Source organism: Hemicordylus capensis, chromosome 13 (assembly GCF_027244095.1).
Source record: "Hemicordylus capensis ecotype Gifberg chromosome 13, rHemCap1.1.pri, whole genome shotgun sequence".
NCBI classification, from domain to species: domain Eukaryota; kingdom Metazoa; phylum Chordata; class Lepidosauria; order Squamata; family Cordylidae; genus Hemicordylus; species Hemicordylus capensis.
Window position 1 is genome coordinate 21343719 of NC_069669.1, and position 19395 is coordinate 21363113.

A 19395-nucleotide genomic window follows, 5' to 3' on the forward strand; every position below is an offset into this window, starting at 1 on the left:
GGAGTTGAGCTTTAAAATGGAAGCTGAATCTCCAGCGAGGGGGCCTGACCCCACAGACCCTGCCGTGGCCAAAGCCCTGCAGCGCAGTCACCGCAATAATACTTACCGCAATCTCAATCATAGTGAGAGGCAGCATGGTGTAGTGGTTAAGAGTGTTGGACTAGGACGAGGGAGATCCAAGTTCAAATCCCTGCTCAGCCATTCCCCGAGTTCAAATCTCCGTTCAGCCAACCCCCTGCTGTTCACCCAACTCACTGGGTGACTCTGGGCCAATCACTTCTCTCTCAGCCTAACCTACCTCACACGGTTTTTGTGAGAACATACATAAGCCATGTACACCATTCTGGGCTCCTCAGAGGAAAAGCAGCATATACTGGATCAAACCTCTAGGACTGGGTGGCAGAACATACATACATACATACATACATGGACACGGGTTTATAAATATATACTTTTATTTTATTTTGAATATTAAATAAGGTTCTTTAAATTACAAGCAGTCTTGAATCACACTATGCATGATCAATGTACAGTAGAAATATTACAGTTTTAAAATGTACACAATTTAAAGACAATTCAACCTGAAATTTCATTAACTAGGATATTGCCATAAACCTCATACCTGTATTAGATTCCAATAGGAAAACCTCTCCCCTATGATTTTTTACACATAAATTTCCTCATTTACAAATAGAGTGAAACATCATATATATACACATAAACCAGTACCATTTACCATTAGGTTACATCAACCACTGTGCAAGATCAGACGACTTATTAAAACGGAACTAAACATATCTTAAACTCATTCAAGTTTCATTTGCAAAACACACCAAAACAAAAACCCACAGACTGGTGGTATTTATACACTCATTACATTTTTCTGTTCCGTCTTATACACTTCTCCCCCAAGATTTCTCCTTACCAAAGACTGGATACTTTGTACAACTTAAAGCTGAATAAGTTAAAATGGTTTTATACTCCATTCTTATTTTTAAGGCTATTTCTTGTAAGGCTAATGTGTTTCCAAATCCACCTTCCACCACAAAAATAGCCATTTTACCATCAAAGTCGTTCCAGCCGAGTGCTTAATTGCTATTCTCCCTAAAAACTAAGCTGGTTCATTCTCTCTCCAAAAAATAAAAGATAAAAATAAATGGAGAAACACACACACACAAATCAGACCTGCATATAAATCACAATCTAAAATACTGATTTTTAAAAGTGGGCGTGAATGACTCTCATTCGTGCTTCACAGGGGAGGAGCGGGTGGCTTTTACATTCTCTTACGTGAAGGACGCTGGACATGATTTAGCAGCTAAAACGCTTCCCGTTTCGTTGGGCCTCTCACTCGCGACGAGCATTACAGACTTGCCTCACCTAGATATTTTTCTCATGGAAGCATCAACGTGCATTTTTCAGTCTGGTCCTATGGACCAGTGCTCCCTGTAAGAGGGATTCCCCGATGCCGCTGACTACAACTCCCATCACCCCCAGCTGCAATGGCCCTTGGCTGGGGATTACGGAGGCTCAACCACAACTAGGGGTCCCCGGTTACAGAGAACACGGCTATGGAGCTCTGTCTCCACAACAACACTGCAAACAGGCAGTTTAGACATGGTCCCCACAAAGCCCTGCTTTGGGGCCTGGCAACAGCCCTTGTGGGCAACTGTTCCTCTGGCCACGAGGGTCATCGCCATCCTATAGCAGGGGTCTCCAGTTGGGTCTCCAGTTGTTGCTGGACTCCAATCCCCATCACACACACCCCCAGCCACAATGGCCTTTGAGATTATGAGAGTGGTAGCCATCGTGGCTGGGGAAAGTGGGAGGACCCAGGTTTGAGAACCCTGCCCTGTGGGGTTCAGTGTTAGGGACCACTGCTAACCCCAACCAGCCTCCTGACTCTGGGGGCGCAGCTGCACCCCAAAACAAGACCAGGGTAGGTTAGGCTGCTAAGACGGCAGGGGCCCTGTGGCCCTAACAGTGGCACGATCTGCTGGAGTTTAGAAAGAGAAGTTCTTGCTAGCAATTCATCCCTATGGCGGTGGGGAGGATTCTTTTGATCATGCAGCTGTGAAAGAAAATATTGTGGTCTGCTGGGGAGGGCAGCAATCTTTGCTTATGTAGCAGCAGCAATGGCTGGGATAAGACTCCCTCTGGCCAGTCCTGGGGCTTGCACACCTAGCCGTAGGAACGTCTCAATTCGCACACAGGTTCTTAAGCACGGAGAGGAAACACACACAGACAGATCTGCTCCTTGCAGAACAAGGGAGTCAAGTCAACTGCTCTGACTCTTTCTCTCTCTCTCTTCCTCCAACTATAGTGCAAAAGGGCACAGAAGTCAGCCTGGAGGCTGCATGGCAAGAGGTCTCTCCTTAATGGCGGTATGAAACTTACCTTCAAAGTAAGTCTCGGGAGATGGGGCTACAGGGCGGGATCCCTGGATTTAAGAGGTGCTGGGGGGGGGGAACCAGCATGGGAGTTAAAGTGGCGCACATGTCAAAAGTTTTGGGAGCAAAAAGGTGCATTCCTGGACCATTCCACCAACTAGGAGAGAATCTCTTGCTCACACCAGCGCAGGATGCATTCTGGGAGTCTGTCAGGGCAATGAGACAGCTTACACGGGGTATTCCCCAGATACTGCTGGAATGATCAGCTTCAAAGATCAGAGTTTGGCCCTCATGTGAACACACACACACACCCCTCTACAACACTGGAATTTTATTTTGTTAAGCCTTTCATGGTTGCCACCAATCATACGACTCATTTGCAAGGAATGACTTAGGAACACTCCCAGGGTTCATAACACCTCTCAAGTACAAACCCTGAAGCCACATGCAATATCTGATGTTTTCACGGGGGTGAGGGTGGGGGGGGGACAGTATATTAACGTGGATTTCAGACTTGAGATAAAGGAGTTAAAGTTTCCTCTGCAGCAGGATGTTTTCCAACAACGGTACTGTTTAAAAAATGGGCGGGGAAAAGCTCCTCTCCAGATCGCGGCTGGTGGAATGTACACCCTACGCCTCTGCACAGTTCCTCCTCATTTGACTTGATAAATGACATTCTAAGTCACAAACCACACACTTCGGAGCTTTCCCATCCTGCCCTACAATTCCATATATGGGTGCACACTCCATGGCAGAGTGTTTTCACACTTGCTTTTGGAGTTCCCGTGCTTTTACAAAATTTAGCACGCTATGAGGGAACTGGGAAGGAACACACAACCCCTGTCAAGGAGCCCTCCTCTTTGAAACCTGTGGAAGAGGCTAGCAGCCGTTTCAATAGGCCCAAGGTTGTAGTTTGCGTTCTAAAGAGGAATCTGGGGCCGGTCCAAATGCGCTCTTCCAAAGAGGAGCTCTGCAGGACGCCACCAAGGATAGCGCATCGGGGCGAGTTGGCACTCAAGGGCATGTTCTATGAAGCAACCCATTTCTGCAGCCGATCTCACCACCTTAGAGTTCCTTGTGAATTGAAGCGCTGGCACTGGCAACTGTAATGTACTTCCATTCCAGCCCTTCCCCACGAGGGGAGAAGAGGTGGAGAAAACACCCCAGTGCTTTTATACATTCTTTGATAAAGGGTGTTGAAGCGTGCCAAGGTTATGCGCCTTCCCAGATGTTTCCAGCTCAGACCCAAGAAGAAGGCCATGTAGATTAGTCCAGTAGTTCAAAATACAAAACCAATCCTATTTCAAAACCCTTCCTTTGCCAAAATTGTGGCTGCATAATCTGGTTTGCAGCTCAACTGCTCCCTTTCAGAGCAAGGTAAATAGGAAAAAAAATTGCAAGGGTAATCACAGCTATGTTCACACCACATTTTGTGGGCTCCATTTCCTATCTTATAAGCAAGCCAAAGCCACTATCCAGCAACAGCAGGGAGGTCTGGGAAGGCCTTGAAAACCATGGAAGGAAACCAGAATCTAATGAAGCCCTTACGTTTCCACTTGCTCCCTTAGAAGAACCGTACTCCCCCCAGAGGATACTCTTTCCAGCAGCCAACCTGGAGAAAATCCACAACAGACCATTCTGAATACAGGAGGCATAGGGAGACCCTAACACAGGGGTTCTCAAACCTAGGTCCTCAGATGGTGTTGGACTACAAAGCTCATCATCCCCAGGCGCAATGTCCAAAGGCCCATTGTGGCTGGGGATGATGGGAGTTGTGGCCCAACACCATCTGGGGACCCAGGTTTGAGAACCCTTGACCTAACCTGTTTGGAAGCTTGGTTCTCAGCATCCACCGACTACACATCAGGGAAAGCAGGTAGACTTAGAAAGTCCACTTTATTAAAGCCGCTTCTTTATAATGACCAAAGAACAGAGGTGGAAAGCAACCGCATGGAATAAACACATCCACCAATGAGGTTAGATCCCTGAATAGGAGATGCATGGTATTAGCTGTTATCTAGCAACCAGGATCATCTGGAATGAACATGTGCATGCATACATGCACGCGCGCACACGCACAAGTGCATGGAAAGATCTTATGGATCTTTCCTAAGATCTAAGAAAGGGTCTTACGGATATTTGAAAAGTCTTCCGACATCACCCCCCCGCCCTAAGAAGTCAACTCATGGAGCACTTTACTGCAAATAATAATCTCTCTCTCTCTCTCTCTCTCTCTCTCTCTCTCAAAAGTGGGGCAGAGAATTGCCCTTTTAGACACATTGCTAGCACATAAAGTTCCAGAAATTATAAGAACAGGAAGACTGCAGCTCTGGACATTCCAACAAGAGCACCGCGCAGAAAGGAGGCAGGAATTCAAAGCAAACTGGTTCAACGGGCCAAACCAACCACCACTAGATCAAGAAGCAAAGAAGAACGGCTTTATACAGCGCAGGGGAACCGCAGGAGGAGAAGCCAATAGTGCATCTGCAGCTAAGCAGCAGGCAGAGTCTGGGAAATATGGCTTGCTACGCAACAGCTGTTCGTCATTTCAAGGGACCGCTGCTCAGCGACTGTACAGGTTCATAGACATCATATAACAGGGCTATAAAAGGGGTATGATACAATCCTATATATAAACCAGAACATAACCATTTTACATAATTCATTACAAATTGTTTGTAGAATACTTCAAGTACTTGAGGGAGAGCGGGGAGCCAGCACAGAACCACCTTTAAAGAGGAAAATGCGAAAATGCACCATTTCCAAAACGATACACTACAAAAATTAACATACACCTTCCCAGTCCAAGGCCTGATCCAACATTGCCGTCCATGATCGCCATCCGCTTGATCGGAGGGCCTGGGCAGATCTACTGCCTTTTCAGAGGCAGGAGTTTCTCGAAGGTTTGTTGTTAGAGAGAAGCAGCACTAGATGTCCCCACCAGCGACTTCGTGCACAGAGGAAACTTCAGCTGCCTAGTCTTTTTCTCCATCTTCGCTGCTCCCTGTCAAATGACAAAAAGCCATTAGGTGGGGGGGGTTACCCCTCCAGAAGCAACACCAGTGGGTTTTCTTTCAGGCCCACATCCTGAGAACCTCGCCCCCGCCCCACAAGCTTGAAACTGAGGTGGGGTAGATGAAAGTCTTAAAGGAAAAAAGCAACAACATTTTTGTGTAACGCCTAGTCAACTCAATCCCGCAGTGGACTGCTATATGAGCATTAAGAAAAGCCCTGCTGCCGGATCAGGCTAGTGGGCCATCCAGTCCAGCATCCTACCCCACTGAGTGGCCGACCAGGTGCATCTGGGAAGCCCGCAAGCGGGGAACCGCCCCCTCCTGTTGGCACTCCCACCACCTGGTGTTCAGGGCCATCATGCTGATGGAAGTATGGAGTTGCCATGAATTTCCACTCCATGAATTTGTCTAATCCCCTTTTAAAGCCATTTAGACCAGGGATTCTCAACGTGGGGTCCCCAGATGTTACTGGACTTCAACTCCCATAACCCCCAGCCCCAGTGGCCTTTGGTTAGGGATTATGGGAGTTGACGTCCAATAACATCTGGGGACCCAACGTTGAGAATCCCTGATCTAGACCAATGGCCATCACCACATCTGGCAGCAGCGAAATCCATCGCTTAACTACACATTGTGTCAAGAAGAACTCCCTTTTGTCAGTGTTGAATCTCCCAGCATTTAGCTTCAATGGATCACCCTGGATTCTAGAAGTACGGGGTGGGGTGGGGGGCTGCCCACTTGACCTACACCGTGCAGGATTGTATGCCCCTCTATCATGTCCCCTACTTTCTAAATTACAAGAGGCCCAATGGTTGTGGTCTTTCCGCAGAGGGGGGTGCCTCCAGCCCCCTGTTCATTTTGGCTGCCCTTTTCTGCACCTGCTCCAGCTCCAGAGAGCCTACAAGACTTTTTCCAGTGAGTTGGGCCCTTTGGCTTCTCTCTCCCTCCAGAGTAAGATCCTGATGTTGAGAAGCACAGCAATGGTTATCCATCTCCTGTTAAGAAATCCTCCCCTCTCGGCACACCTGGAAGTCTCTCAGGCACAACTGTCTAAATCGCACACTTCAATGTCACGGTTCAGGACATTCAAAAAGCCATGCGCTATCAATGCCACCAGTGTTTAAGGTCAACGAGGAAAGAACGTTATCTAATCAGCCCTCCTCAAAGAAAGGCAAACAACCTCTCACCACTGAGGCGGAGGGGAGCTCGTAGCCCAAGGGCCTGCCAGTACCAGGGCCGTCCATGTGCCCCAAACCAAGCCAGATTCTACGTCTATCCTTAAATATAAACAATTCGGCATGCTTTAACTTCTGGTGGGTTTGGTCATCCTTTCTGGCAAAACAGGGCTAGCTCCAGGTATCGCGTGCTTGCACAGCTCCTGCCCATTTCTTGTGCAGAAGAAGAACTGCTTGGTGGGTTGAGCTCAGTGGGGATCAGATCGGTCCTGCTTCACTGCTAGGGCAACTAAAGCCTTCGCCTTGCCTCAGGAAGCGACCTCCTCTGTTAGCAACTCCAGGGCAGCTGCTGGAGAAATGGCTAGAAAGCACCATGAGCAAGGGCTGAATGGGCAGAGGGACTGGAAAGAGATCAGTCACACGGGGCAGGGGTTTAAACTTGGGTCCCCAAACGTCATTGAACTGCAACTCCCACCATCCCCAGCCAAATGCCTGAAGGTCACAGTCGCTGGGAGTCGTATTCTATATATAGACTACATTCATTCAGTCCGGTCCACAGACCACAACACCTCTGAAACATCGGAACTAAGAGAGGTATGATCAAATTTACAAAATATAATTTCACGTAAATTTGGCAAGGGGGGGGGGAGAGAAGAGGACAAAAAGGAGAGCTGAAAGCAGCCAGTGTTCCCTCTAACAGGAATTCCCAGATGTTGTGGACTACAACTCCCAGAATCACCAGCCAAAGGCCACTGTGGCCAGGGATGCTGCGAGTTGTAGTCCACAACATCTGGGAATCCCTGTTAGAGGGAACAGCCAATGCAGCTCAGCCTCTCAATATTTCTGACCTATTTGGCTGCAGGTGAAAATGTAGCTTCCTAAAGCCAAAGCCATTGAGACTTAAATGCTCTGCTCCAGTTGAGGCCATTCAAGGCCGGAGTTCTCAAACGTGGGTCTCAGGTGGTATTGGCCTACAGCTCCCAGCATCCCCCAGTCACAATGGACAAGGCCGTGGTGGAAGCCTTCATCCAACCGCATCTGGGCACCCAAGTCTGAGAACTCCCGACACAGGAGGACCACCTAAGCGCTAGGCCCCCCAGCTGATACTGGACTACAACTCCCATATCTATCTATCTATCAAATTTGTATGCCGCCCCAAACTTTCGTGTCTGTTTACAATAACATAACACCAGTTAAAAACACATACCCTGCTAACTGGGCAAAGAGGCACCTTTTACCGTGGTGATTCTCTTTATTTAGCAGGGGGAGAGTAACTGGCCCTATCCACCCCCAGCACAGTACTTCCAGTGACTGTTGCTGGTGTGTGTCTTATGTTTCTTTTTAGAATGTGAGCCCTTTGGGGACAGGGAGCCATCTTATTTGTTATTTCTCTTTGTAAACCGCCCTGAGCCATTTTTGGAAGGGCGGTATAGAAATCGAATTATTATTATTATTATTATTATTATATACAAAAACTTAAAAACACTTTAACAATTTAAAAATAACCCGAGATTAAAACCCGAAAATATTAGGAAGCTGAGAAAGCTTGAGCAAAAAGATGGGTTTTCAGGTGTTTTTTGAAAATTGCCAGAGATGGGGAGGATCGTTCAGGGAGCGCATTCCACAATCTCGGGGCAGCGACCGAGAAGGCCCGTCTCTGTGTAGCCACCAGACGCGTTGGTGGTAATTGGAGATGGACCTCCTCACATGACCTCAATGGGTGGTGGGGCTTGTAATGAAGAAGACGCTCTCTTAAATACCCAGGACTTCAGCCGTTTAGGGCTTCGTAAGTTATAACTAGCACTTTGTATTTTGCCCAAAAACCTATTGGCAGCCAGTGTAACCCCATCAGCAAAGGAGTTACATAGTGGCCAATAGCTAGGGATTATGGGAATTGTAGGCCAACATCTGTAGGAGGGCTGAAGCTGAGCAGCCCTGCACTAGACCCAGGACACAAGCCATGATACTGCTACCGTGTTACCTGTGTGTGCTTATTTTATTCATCGTCACATTTTTATACCGCCTTTCATTAAAACAATCTCAAGGCGGTTTACAAAACATCTAACTCAATATAAGACAAGCATGGTCAGCACACAGAGCAGAGCTCCCTCAAATGACCTCGTCAAACAGGCAGAAACCCTTGTGACCAGGCAGTCCCTCAGGAATTCAGGGCGCGCGCGCACGCACACACACACACACACTTAACACTTTCGTTTTCTTGTGCATGACTTTAAGGCCAATGATGGTGCAAGCAACAAAACTACAGCCCCAAAGGAAATACTTGCCTCCCTGCTCCATATCCGAATCTGTAAGGTGAGTGAGAGAAAAGCTTGCCATGTTTGCTGGTGAGATGGAGAACCTGGAGTAAGGGGACGAGTGAGACCAGTTTTGTTCAGGGCTCCGAGGTGGCGGTGGCGGAGAGAAGTACTTGGAAGTCTGGAGAGAAGGCCTGGAATGAATGGGGCCATTTGCTGCCTTCGATAGAAAAGAGGGCTCTGGAGAAGAGAAGTCGTCGTCCCATTCGAAGCCACCACCTGGAACACACACCACACAAATCAACACACACAAACCTATGGAAGTGTTAGTGGCCACAATCCAAAGGGAATGGACTCCTCGTTGGCCGAGGTGACCTTCTCTGTGGATTGTGCCCAAGTTCAGTATCAAATCGGCAGATTAAAGCAGAGGCCCTGTACCATGTTCCAATATGGCGGCAAATTCTAATGGCATCAACAGTTGCTTCACTAGTAAAAATCAGCGAGGCCAGCCAGATATACCCGGGAAGCCCACCAGGGACCTAACCCCAGCGTGAAATGAGGGCCTCCCTGTATGGAATTCTGTATTTCCTATTGCAATTTATTTGTTTTGTTATGTGTTTTAATCGAATGGTTTTTACCATTCTGTTGTTGGAGCTGCCCAGAACACAGTTTGTCATGGGCCAGCTAACAAAGAAAGTTTATCTTCAGCAGCAGCAGCGTTGGAACTGCATCTTTACAAAATGAAGACTATCCCCTCAGAACACAACACACACTACATAGAACCTTTAAAAAAAAGCATTTCCAGAAATACCTTCTTCATCAGTAGAGCTTTCTGAATTTGTAAATTTATTCAAGTAGTTCAGTCCTGAAGCTGGAGGAGGAGTGGAGTCTGAGTAGTTTGATTCTGCAACTCTGTTTCCAAGCTCTTTGGTTGGCGTTTCCTAAAAACCCAAAGGGAGATGCAGTTGGCTTCTGTAATGGCATGCCTGTAATGGTTCAACAGGTGAAGATTTGCTGAACTCCTAAAGCATGTTATTGGACTTCCAAATGAACTCTGGGACTATTTGCAGGAGTCCAGATTCCCCTGACTTGGGATCGCAAGCCACTGTGCCACAAAAATGACTAGTAACAGTATTGTTATGCCTTTCATTCAGAATTCTATAGCTGCAGTAGCCATTATTTCTGAACATTTAACACCCAGATCATCTTTACTTCTGAACATTTAATGCCCAGAGCATTCAAAGTGCTAGTGTTAACCTTGAAAACCCTAAACGGCTTCGGACCAGGTTACCTGAGAGAGCGCCTTGCTCCATATGTCCCAAGCCAGACCTTAAGATCTTCTTGGGAGGCCCTCTTCTGGTGCCTCTGCCAAACGAGGTGAAGTGGGTACCTACTAGGAAGAGGGCCTTTTTGGTGGTAGCACCCCGTTTATGGAATAGCCTCCCCAGTGAGGTTTGCCTGGCACCGTCCCTTTGTTCTTGTAGATGCCAGGGGAAGACCTTTTTGTTCACTCAGGCCTTTAACTGATTTTTTAAAAAAAGTCTTAGTAGCTCTCTATAATGTCTGCCTTACAAGGGGTGAACTGCAACTGAGAGAGTGTTGACTGATTAGCACAACTACTGCTAATCCATATTTCCTGAGCCCCTGTCTCTATAACACAGCAGTGGCAGGAAGGAAGTTACGAACTTACAGAAAACCATGACAGTGTTTAACCAAATCATCCTTCTCATTAACTCGCTGTTCTGCTGCCGCCTACATCACATTGGGTGTAATATATCAGAGCAGCACAGCTCAGATTTTTCAGGTAGGGTGTGTGTGTGTGTGTGTGTGTGTTTAGAGAAGCACTTTTATCCCAGGAATTCTGCACCGTTCTGAAAACAAGACCTAAATTCACTGTGCTGATCTGTCTTCCCACAAGGTATAGAAGGCACCTTGTGGCTATCTTATTATAGAACTGAGAACTAGATACACAACCTTGGAGCTTGCAAAGTAGGTCAACTATTTTCAGAGAGAGCAAGACATATGGGCACGTGCACATACACGTACTGTTTTGCAAATCTATTGTGCCTTATAATTAAAACTGGAGGCTGCTGTGATCCAGCAATTATGTTTTCGGCCTCACATGCTTCTTTACTGGTCTCCACTCAGTGCAGTTAATGGCACGGTTGTGTACCTATTTGAGAAGCAGACCATGCAGCACGGCACAAGGAAGCTTCTCTATTCACAGAAGGCCATGATAATATTTGGGTTCTATTGCACTAACTGCATTTGCCTGTCCCTGCCATGAATAAGGCAGGAGCTAAACCACAGAGGGCGAGCAGGATACTGTTCAGCAGAGCTCTCTCTTACAGATTCATTCCAAATGTTATAACCTTGCTTCAAACCTCTAAAAAAAAAAAAGAGGCATCAGTTCAGTTACTTCGCTCCTTCTTCTATGTCCTTCCTCGGGCAATTTTAAGTTTCTTTTAACAACTGCGATGTTGCTGGTTTCTTATTTTTGTTAACATTTTGGAATCTCAACCGCTGCCCAGAGAGATGAAGCCATTCTTCTCCCCCACCCCACCCCAACTCCCCACTTTGTTAGCCACAGTGAACCCTGGCTCTACACAGACTTCACATTTAGGAATGACCAATATGGAACTGCAAAGTTGCAGGTATATCCCTTGCTGTGTACATGGTGCCTGAACCTGTGCCTGAGCATGTTCAACACACAAAACCCCACAGCAAGAGCTGAAATGTATCAAGTCCCTTCCCACTCTGAAACACAAATGTGTGAAAACTAAGGAGTTTGAGACACTCTGGGCAGTGACTGTCTTGAGAAAATGTTCTTCAAACTGATGAATTTCCCACTCTTTTTGTTCAAGTTGTCCTTCTCATTCCCTGGCCCTGCGCTCTATTAGCTCTCTCCACCTGATTGTCTGTTAACTACCCTCAGAGTCTGTGAACATTCCATTCCATTGAGTAATGTTTCGTTACCACAATGAGCAGAGGCGCTGCACTACTACAGATATAGGAAATATTATACACAACTATATACCTGATCAAAGAGATAGACTGTGACATCATCAAAGAATGTTACAGCTTTCCTCTCATTTTGCAGGACGTTTTCATGAGGATTGTTCTGTCTCGGAAGCTTTGGGTGTTTCAGCAAGCTCCTCAGATGTTTCCCGTCATCATTATCCGTAAGGATGATTGGTATTGGGTGCACAGTCTCCTCATCGCTGTCAGAGCTAAGACCATGCAGATGAAAAGTTCTCATGTCATCCTCTGAGTCATCACTATTTTCATCTTCTTCATCCGCTTCATCCCCATCCAATGACAGACCAAGCATCCCAGAAACATCAAGTTTGCCAAGGTATTTCCCTTCAATGTCTGGCTCTTTCAGCTTATGACCTTCAAGGTGACACAATGAAGGTTTTTCAAAGGCTTCAACAGGGCCATACAAGTTGGGAACAATCTTTAAGTCTCTCTCAGGAAGAAAATCTGCTGTGTTGGTGCCCATGCAAGAGACGCTTCTGGGGAAATCCTCATATATTTCAACGTCATCATCATTGGTAGATTCAAGATCCACCGCAGGTGGCAATAAAGTTGTGCCACCATCTTCTTGATAACTCTCCTGCCTTGACGTATTTCTCTCTTGTGGCTCTAGCCTTTCAGCTAATTCCTGCTTGGAGCACAAGTTATTCGTCAACTGGCCATCAGCTATTTTGTTACCATTTGGCCGATCCTTTTCCATTTCAAAATATTCACCACACGGCCCACCCTCCAATAGTACTTTTGGCTCGGCTGATGTACTGATAACTTCTTCAGATTTCTTATCGAGCTCAGAATCGTTGTCAGAGAAATAGGCAGAATCTCGGTATGAATTTTGGATCCCACCCAAGGAGGTCTTAGGGACTACTCCAAAGCTACTCGTGGCATGTGCTGTATCGGAATCTCCGTTGGCGTCCGATGACACAATGATCACAGGAGTATCACCATTTCCCCCAGCACCAGACAAAGCAGTGTCTTCATTAGAGTCACTGCCCGTGAGGTGCGAAGTCCATTCTGGAGACTCCAGATTCTCAGTTTCATAACCACTATCAGCAGGCTTATCAGGCGGCAAAAGTTTCTGGGGACCCTGACCTACTAGAGACTCCAAGACCTCACTGACATCTAACGAATCTAATGAGTCTGGTGTATCTACAGATTGCCCCATGCTCTGTGTAGGGGTGGACAGACTGTCTTCCAGGAGACTGTCTTGACTGACACAGTCTGCAAGAAGAGCAGGGGGGAGAGCAGTTCCCTGCAGAGCCTCTTGGTTATGTGTTTGAACCTGAGCTGAAATTCCACCGTTCTGCTGCAGAGGAGACCCCTCATTTTGTTCTGACCTAGACTGCTTATCCTCCACGCCACGGATCAACTTGTCCCAACTACTACTACTGTGGTGATTAGGTTCCTGGTTTTTTATCGGCCTGTCTTGCTCGTGAGCACTGAGTGCAGTCTTTTGAGAGAGGTTATTCCCATCGGTTTGGTTTTTGGCATGAGCAGAGAGCCCTTCGACAGAGGCGGCTACGGAAACTTGATCCATCCCAAGATAGGAGTCATCAATACTGCATCCAGAATTACCATCCATTCCGACCTCTGAAAGGTTTCTGCCAGTTCTCAATAGGGGGGCTAGCTGTTCCTTATCCATCACAGGTGAGCTAGAAAGTAGCTGACTTGCCAGAACAGACGGAGGCAGAACACTCACACTTTCATCTGTATCTATTTGCACTAAATGATCAGCTTTGTGGGCTGGAGTATTTGAACCCATTTTAAGTTCAACCCCCAAAGAGTTCCTATTTGGTGTCTCTAGCATGTGTGTGTTGTTGGATGCGCTTTGGAGATCACCTCTGCCAGCTTTGTTGTTCCCCATTAACAAGTTTTTTTCTTGGAGAAAAAGGAAGTTATCAGACAGCTCTTCTGAAGTCAGAAGGCCAGGATCAGACAACTGCTGTACGGCATCCTCATACAAGTCAACAGATTCACATTCAGAAATCTGCCGAGGAGATCCCTTCTTGGGCAGATCAGCTATGACAGAGTCCTCTACACCCAAATACGAAACCGCTTCAAGCTCGATGTGAATATCATTTATATCTGTTAATTCAGATCTAGTTTTTGCACTTGACCACTGTTCTTTTCCAGGGACATCACTGAATAGATGTTGAATAGGGCTTTCAGGGCCAGTCACATGCAAATCCTTGGAATCTGCATTGCAGAAAAGTTCCCCATCTGTAGTCGATTCCGCAGCATCAAAATCCCCAAGAACCATGAAGTGAGAAGGTCGGTCTGTTGGAATTTCATGGCCGTCTACTTCCGTAGTCAATATGGATGGCTGGTTATCAAAGTTGACTTTAGTGCTTCCGCCCTTCTCTTCTAACTGGATGTAGTAATCATTTCCCACAGAAGGCTTATGGGCGTTGAATACAGGAAGTTGCCCAGGTACCCGGAGGGAAGTTTCCTGCCCACTTTCATCCTGCACCCCCGGTCCTTGCTCGGTAAGTGTGCTCTCAAAAACCTCCAGCGGGAAGAACATGTTGGTGTATGTCATCCCTTCATCCGGGCTGGGCTGGCTGCATTCGTAGTGGTCGTGCTTGGCCGCCTCCCAGATGTATTCGAAGCTGAGCCCGCGACTGGTTTCCGTCACCGTGAGGACTTCTTCCAGCTCGCGGCTGAGTCTGCTGCCTGGGAAGTGATCCAGGATGGGGAAGGCAGAGTCAGCCAAGGGCTCTCGATTGGAAGGGTCCGGCTTGAGATCGTCCCACTGTTCGGGATCGAGCACTGAATCCCTTTGGCTTTGCAGACGGAGGAATGTGAGCAGCTTATGGACTTCCTCGGCTGTGGCTCTCTTGTCCGAAGGCAGCCAGCAGAACTGCAGGACTTCATACCTATGTGAAGGAAAACAATGTGTCAATGTCACTCAGGCAATAGCAATGTCTTTATCACAAGTAACCGATGGCCAGGAAATTTAGGACCGAGAAAAGAAAGGACTTTTTCACACGGCACATAATTAAGCTATGGGATTGCCACAGGATGTAGTGATGGCCACTAGCTGGGATGGTTTTAAGAGGGGCCCCAGACAAATTCATGGAGGACAGGTCTATCCATGGCTACAAGTCTGACGGCTATAGGCCACCTCCAGGGCCTCTAAAGGTTGCAGGGGAGCAGCAGCAGCAGGAGAGAGGGCCTCGACTCTTGCCTGTGGGCTTCTCAGAGGCATCTTGTGGGCCACTGTGAGAAGATGGAATGCTGGACTAGATGGATGCCTTGGGCCCGATCCAGCAGGGCTGCGCTTCTGTTCTAAGTCATTTCAGATGAACCAGCTCCTAATTCGTTCTCTTTAGCCAGCAAATTTTTCAACTAGCTAAACTCCTGCAAGCTTTTTATTCCAATGGCGAATTTGGCATGACAGAATAGATCGTGTCATAGTGAAGAGCATGAGCTTGAGCCCTTATCCTGGTTCACCTTCTACACAACCGCAAATTCACTTATGGTTTTAGGCAAGCCAGTCTCTCTCTGTATCTCAGCCTCTCCTCCTAGCCATCCACAACACTGGCTTCAAAAAGGGAGACAGTGTGAGAAACACTTAGTGCTCAGTATTTGATCTGGAGCTTTTCCCAAGTATTGTTCCATCTATTTCACAAGATCCAAGCGTTACCATCTATCAGAATAGGGCTGTTCAAGAGGTGGTTCCGAGAGCTTCGTCTGTTTCTCTTTTATGACCTGCGTCAGGACCTCATCGTTGGATAGATCTGAGTAAGGCTTCTCCGCACTGCTGAAAAGCTCCCACAGTGTCACACCTAAGGACCTGCAAAAGGAAAGCCATGAAAGCCAGACACCCAATTATAAGAGGAATAGCTCATGATGGCGCATGGGCCATAAGCCACGACGACAGAAATTCCTGATAATCTGGTGTGTGACTTGTTCACTAGCATGGACTGTACTGGGATTTTAACCACTGCCCAACTACACTGTAAACAGCCCTGAGTGCAGGACAAGCATGGACCAGCGGAAGCTGCCATATACTGAGTCAGACCCTTGGTCCATCTGACTCAGTATTGTCTGCACTGACCGGCAACGGCTTCTCCAAGGTTGCAGGCAGGAGTGCCTCCCAGCCCTACATGAAAATGCCAGGAATTGAACCTGGGACCTTCTGCATGCAAAGCAGATAATCTTCCACTGAGCCACAGCCCTCATCCTCACCGGGATCAGGTGTGGGAAGTGCACAGGAAAGAGGCTTGTGTTTTCCCAGGTAGCCAATTTGCTCTAACCCCAAAGGTTCAGGTCACAAGACACCCAACTGTGAAGCAGACTGAGATCAGTTGCTATTTCTTTTATGCAAAAAGCATTTCTTCCCCTACAGTGAGTAGGAATTTGAGCACTACAATTAGTCAACAGCAAATCCCGTGTTAAATTTTCAATAGAACAGAGGGACTCTTGGCAAGAACACGACTTCGCTGAACACTCCTTTCAATCAAAGCCCTCATACAATTCTCAGTATAAAAAAAAAAGCCTTAGAGACTACCAAGATGGTCTTCCTACCAGATGTTACTGTACTTCGTTTGCTCAGCTGTCAGCAGCCTGTCTTGAAAGCTGGTCACCAGCTCTGGCGCAGTCCACCGCAGAGGCACCAGTTTCTTCTCAGCTGTTTCAATATAGTCCTCCTGTCATTTCAAGGGAAAAGCCACCATTAAGGAGAAAGCACAACCATCTATGCCGAAGACTGAGACCACGAGCTTCCCTTTGATTTCTTACTTCGACTACTAAGCCACATTTGCCATCAACCGCCATCTGGCACATGATTCAGGCACATCGCTTCCTCACTCAGAAGAGCAAGCGACAGACTTGCACACAGCTGCATTTAGGACAGCCCCGAGAAGTTTGCTTTTAAGCAAAAAGCCACCTTGGGGAACGGAGGATGACGGGAAACGGCAAGCGAAAGAGGGCCAAACGTCAGCCAGGATTTTAAACACAGGAAGAGCTAGTCTTGTGGGAGCAAGCATGCCTTGTCCCCTTATAGCTAAGCAGGGCCCACCCTGGTTGCATATAAATGGGAGACTTGACGTGTGAGCACCGCAAGATCTTCCCCTCAGGGGATGGAGCTGCTCTGGGAAGAGCAGAAGGTTCCCAAGTCCCCACCCTAGCAGCATCTCCAAGAGGGGGCTGAGAGAGATTCCTGCCTGCAACCTCGGAGAAACTGCTGCCAGTCTGGGTAGACAATACTGAGCTAGATAGACCAATTATCTGACTCAGTATATGGCAGCTTCCTATGTTCCTATGAAGCTGCCTTGTACAGAGTCAGACTGTTGGTTCATCTAACTCAGTAGTGTCTACACTGACTGACAGTGGGTCTCCAGAGTTTCAAACAAGGGTCGTCCTCAGACCCACCTGGAGATGCCGGCAGGGACTGAAACTAGGCTCTTCTGCAAGCAAATCAGGGGCTCTTCCCACTGCGCAACAGGAAATGCTCACTGAAATGCACTGGCTCCTCCCGAATGGCCATCGGAATGCATGGGAGGCCACTGGCCCCGCGGAGGTTCCATGCATTCCATGGCCACCTGGTTCCTCTAGCTCCGTGTTCTCTACACTGACTGGCAGCGGTTCTCCAGGGTTTCAGCAGGCAGGAGTCTCTCCCAGCCCTACCTGGAGTTCCTGCAGGGGACTGAACCTGGGCCCTTCTGCATGCAAAGCAGATGCTCTGCCACTGAGTGACGGCTCCCAACATCGCCCCTGATCACATCCACAGCCTCCCAAGGCTCCTTTTCATTAAAGGGAAAGGGGGGGAAGGAATGGGGAGGGGATTGGTCTGAGGCTCATCAACGTAGTCTTCAGCCACGGCTTAGTGTTGCCTCTGAACTGGGCAGCTTTGTGAATGCAATTCTAGTTTACACACAAGATACAAACATGCACAGAGAGGCTGAGAAAACATCAGCAACTCCCGAAGATAAACGGATATGTTTATAGCACAGGGGGGGTTCGGTTGAAACTACAATAAGGGTACTGAACTAGAAATCAGGTAAGCTTCATAATACATGACTTGCTAGCTTCAGTCACTAGGATCATCAGTAATTAGTCAGAATTTCTCTCACAACACCCAAGCTCTGGTTCTGGAACCATCTTTAAAGTTTAACTTACCTTGTACCTACTGAATCCGATGCCATAATCTCCTATTTTTACGTTTAAATCAGACGTGAGGAAGCAATTCCGTAAGGCTAAGTCACTGGACGGGGGAAAAATCCAAAAGCATTGCCGTGAGAAAAGCAAGAGACAGCTCCAGTCAAGTGCAGATGATAAAAATCAATAATCTAGCTAACAGAGCTGAATTCACCTCACTCAGCATCATACTAGATGATGTTCTCAAACACAGTTTGATTTTAAAGGGCACCAGGAGCTTCTAGCATCCAAAATGAACAAGGAATTTATTTATTTATTTATTCATTCATTCATTCAAAATTTGTACACCGCCCAAACTTTTGTCTCTGGGCAGTTAACAATAGCATAAAACAAGTTTAACATATATACAAAAAACTTAAAACAATTTAACAATTTAAAAATAAACCAGAGATTAAAACCTAAAAAACTGTAGAAGGCTGAGAAAGCTTGGGCGAAAAGATGGGTTTTCAGGTGTTTTTTGAAAATTGCCAGAGATGGGGAGGATCGTATCTCGGCAGGGAACGCATTATTCCACAATCTTGGGGCAGCGACCAAAAAGGCCCATCTCTGTGTAGCCACCAAATGAGTTGGGGGTAACTGGAAACGGACCTCCTCAAATGACATCAATGGGCGGTGAGGCTCGTAGTGAAGAAGACACTCTCTTAGATACCCGGGGCCTAAGCCATTTAGGGCTTTGTAAAGTTATAACTAGCACTTTGTATTTCGTCCGGAAACCTATTGGAATGGGTCAGGCTATGCTTATTTTCGTATGGAGAGCCAGTATGGTACAGCACAGGGGTGCCCAGCCTTTTAAACACAAAACATCCCTTCTATCACAAAAGAGGGAGGAGGGAGAGAGAGAACACACGAACCCGTACATCTACTCCGGTCCCTGGCTTACATCAACGAGGTTATGCATGAGTACTCCCCTTGAAATTAATAGGCTCCCTTAATTTTCATAAACTGCTTATGAGTAACTTAATCTGGATGGAAGCCAATGAGGAGAGTAATCTGTCTCATAACAAACATTTAAAAGTGTGTGTGTGTGTGTGTGTGTGTGTAGACACACACATATACACAAAGGGAGAGAGACTACTCCACTCACTGGCTCACATCCACGCTAAGTTACTCATAAGCAGTCTTACTGAAGTGAATAATTTCAAGGGGAGCGCTCAGTGCCAATGGGGACGCCAAGCCTCTGCATGTAGCCAGCCAATCCGGGGCAGAGGCGGAGGGTCTGCCCGCATCGCTGAGGATGCGTCCGCTTCAAGCCAGCCATCCTCAGAGAGGGAACACACATCACATGGGGAGGCGGCAGGAGGGCTTCAAGGGCCCCCTGGGGTAGCAAGTCGGGGGCTGGCTTGGAACGGCTCAAACCCCCACTCAG

At 47.3% G+C, this 19395-nt stretch overlaps 1 protein-coding gene across 2 annotated transcripts in view; it reads right to left on the reverse strand.

Moving 5' to 3' along the window:
* Nucleotides 1-437: 437 nt before the first annotated feature.
* The window catches only part of LMTK2 (lemur tyrosine kinase 2), a 60638-nt gene continuing 41680 nt past the window's right edge, over nucleotides 438-19395 (reverse strand). For both annotated transcript variants that reach the window (XM_053276324.1, XM_053276323.1), the window contains exons 8-14: nucleotides 17991-18075; nucleotides 16398-16519; nucleotides 15514-15663; nucleotides 11872-14743; nucleotides 9646-9775; nucleotides 8865-9113; nucleotides 438-5394 (exon numbers count right to left, since the gene is read on the reverse strand). In XM_053276324.1, coding sequence (XP_053132299.1) covers nucleotides 5366-5394; nucleotides 8865-9113; nucleotides 9646-9775; nucleotides 11872-14743; nucleotides 15514-15663; nucleotides 16398-16519; nucleotides 17991-18075 — 3637 coding nt within the window. In that variant the 3' untranslated portion in view covers nucleotides 438-5365. The remainder of the gene's footprint in view (nucleotides 5395-8864; nucleotides 9114-9645; nucleotides 9776-11871; nucleotides 14744-15513; nucleotides 15664-16397; nucleotides 16520-17990; nucleotides 18076-19395) is intronic.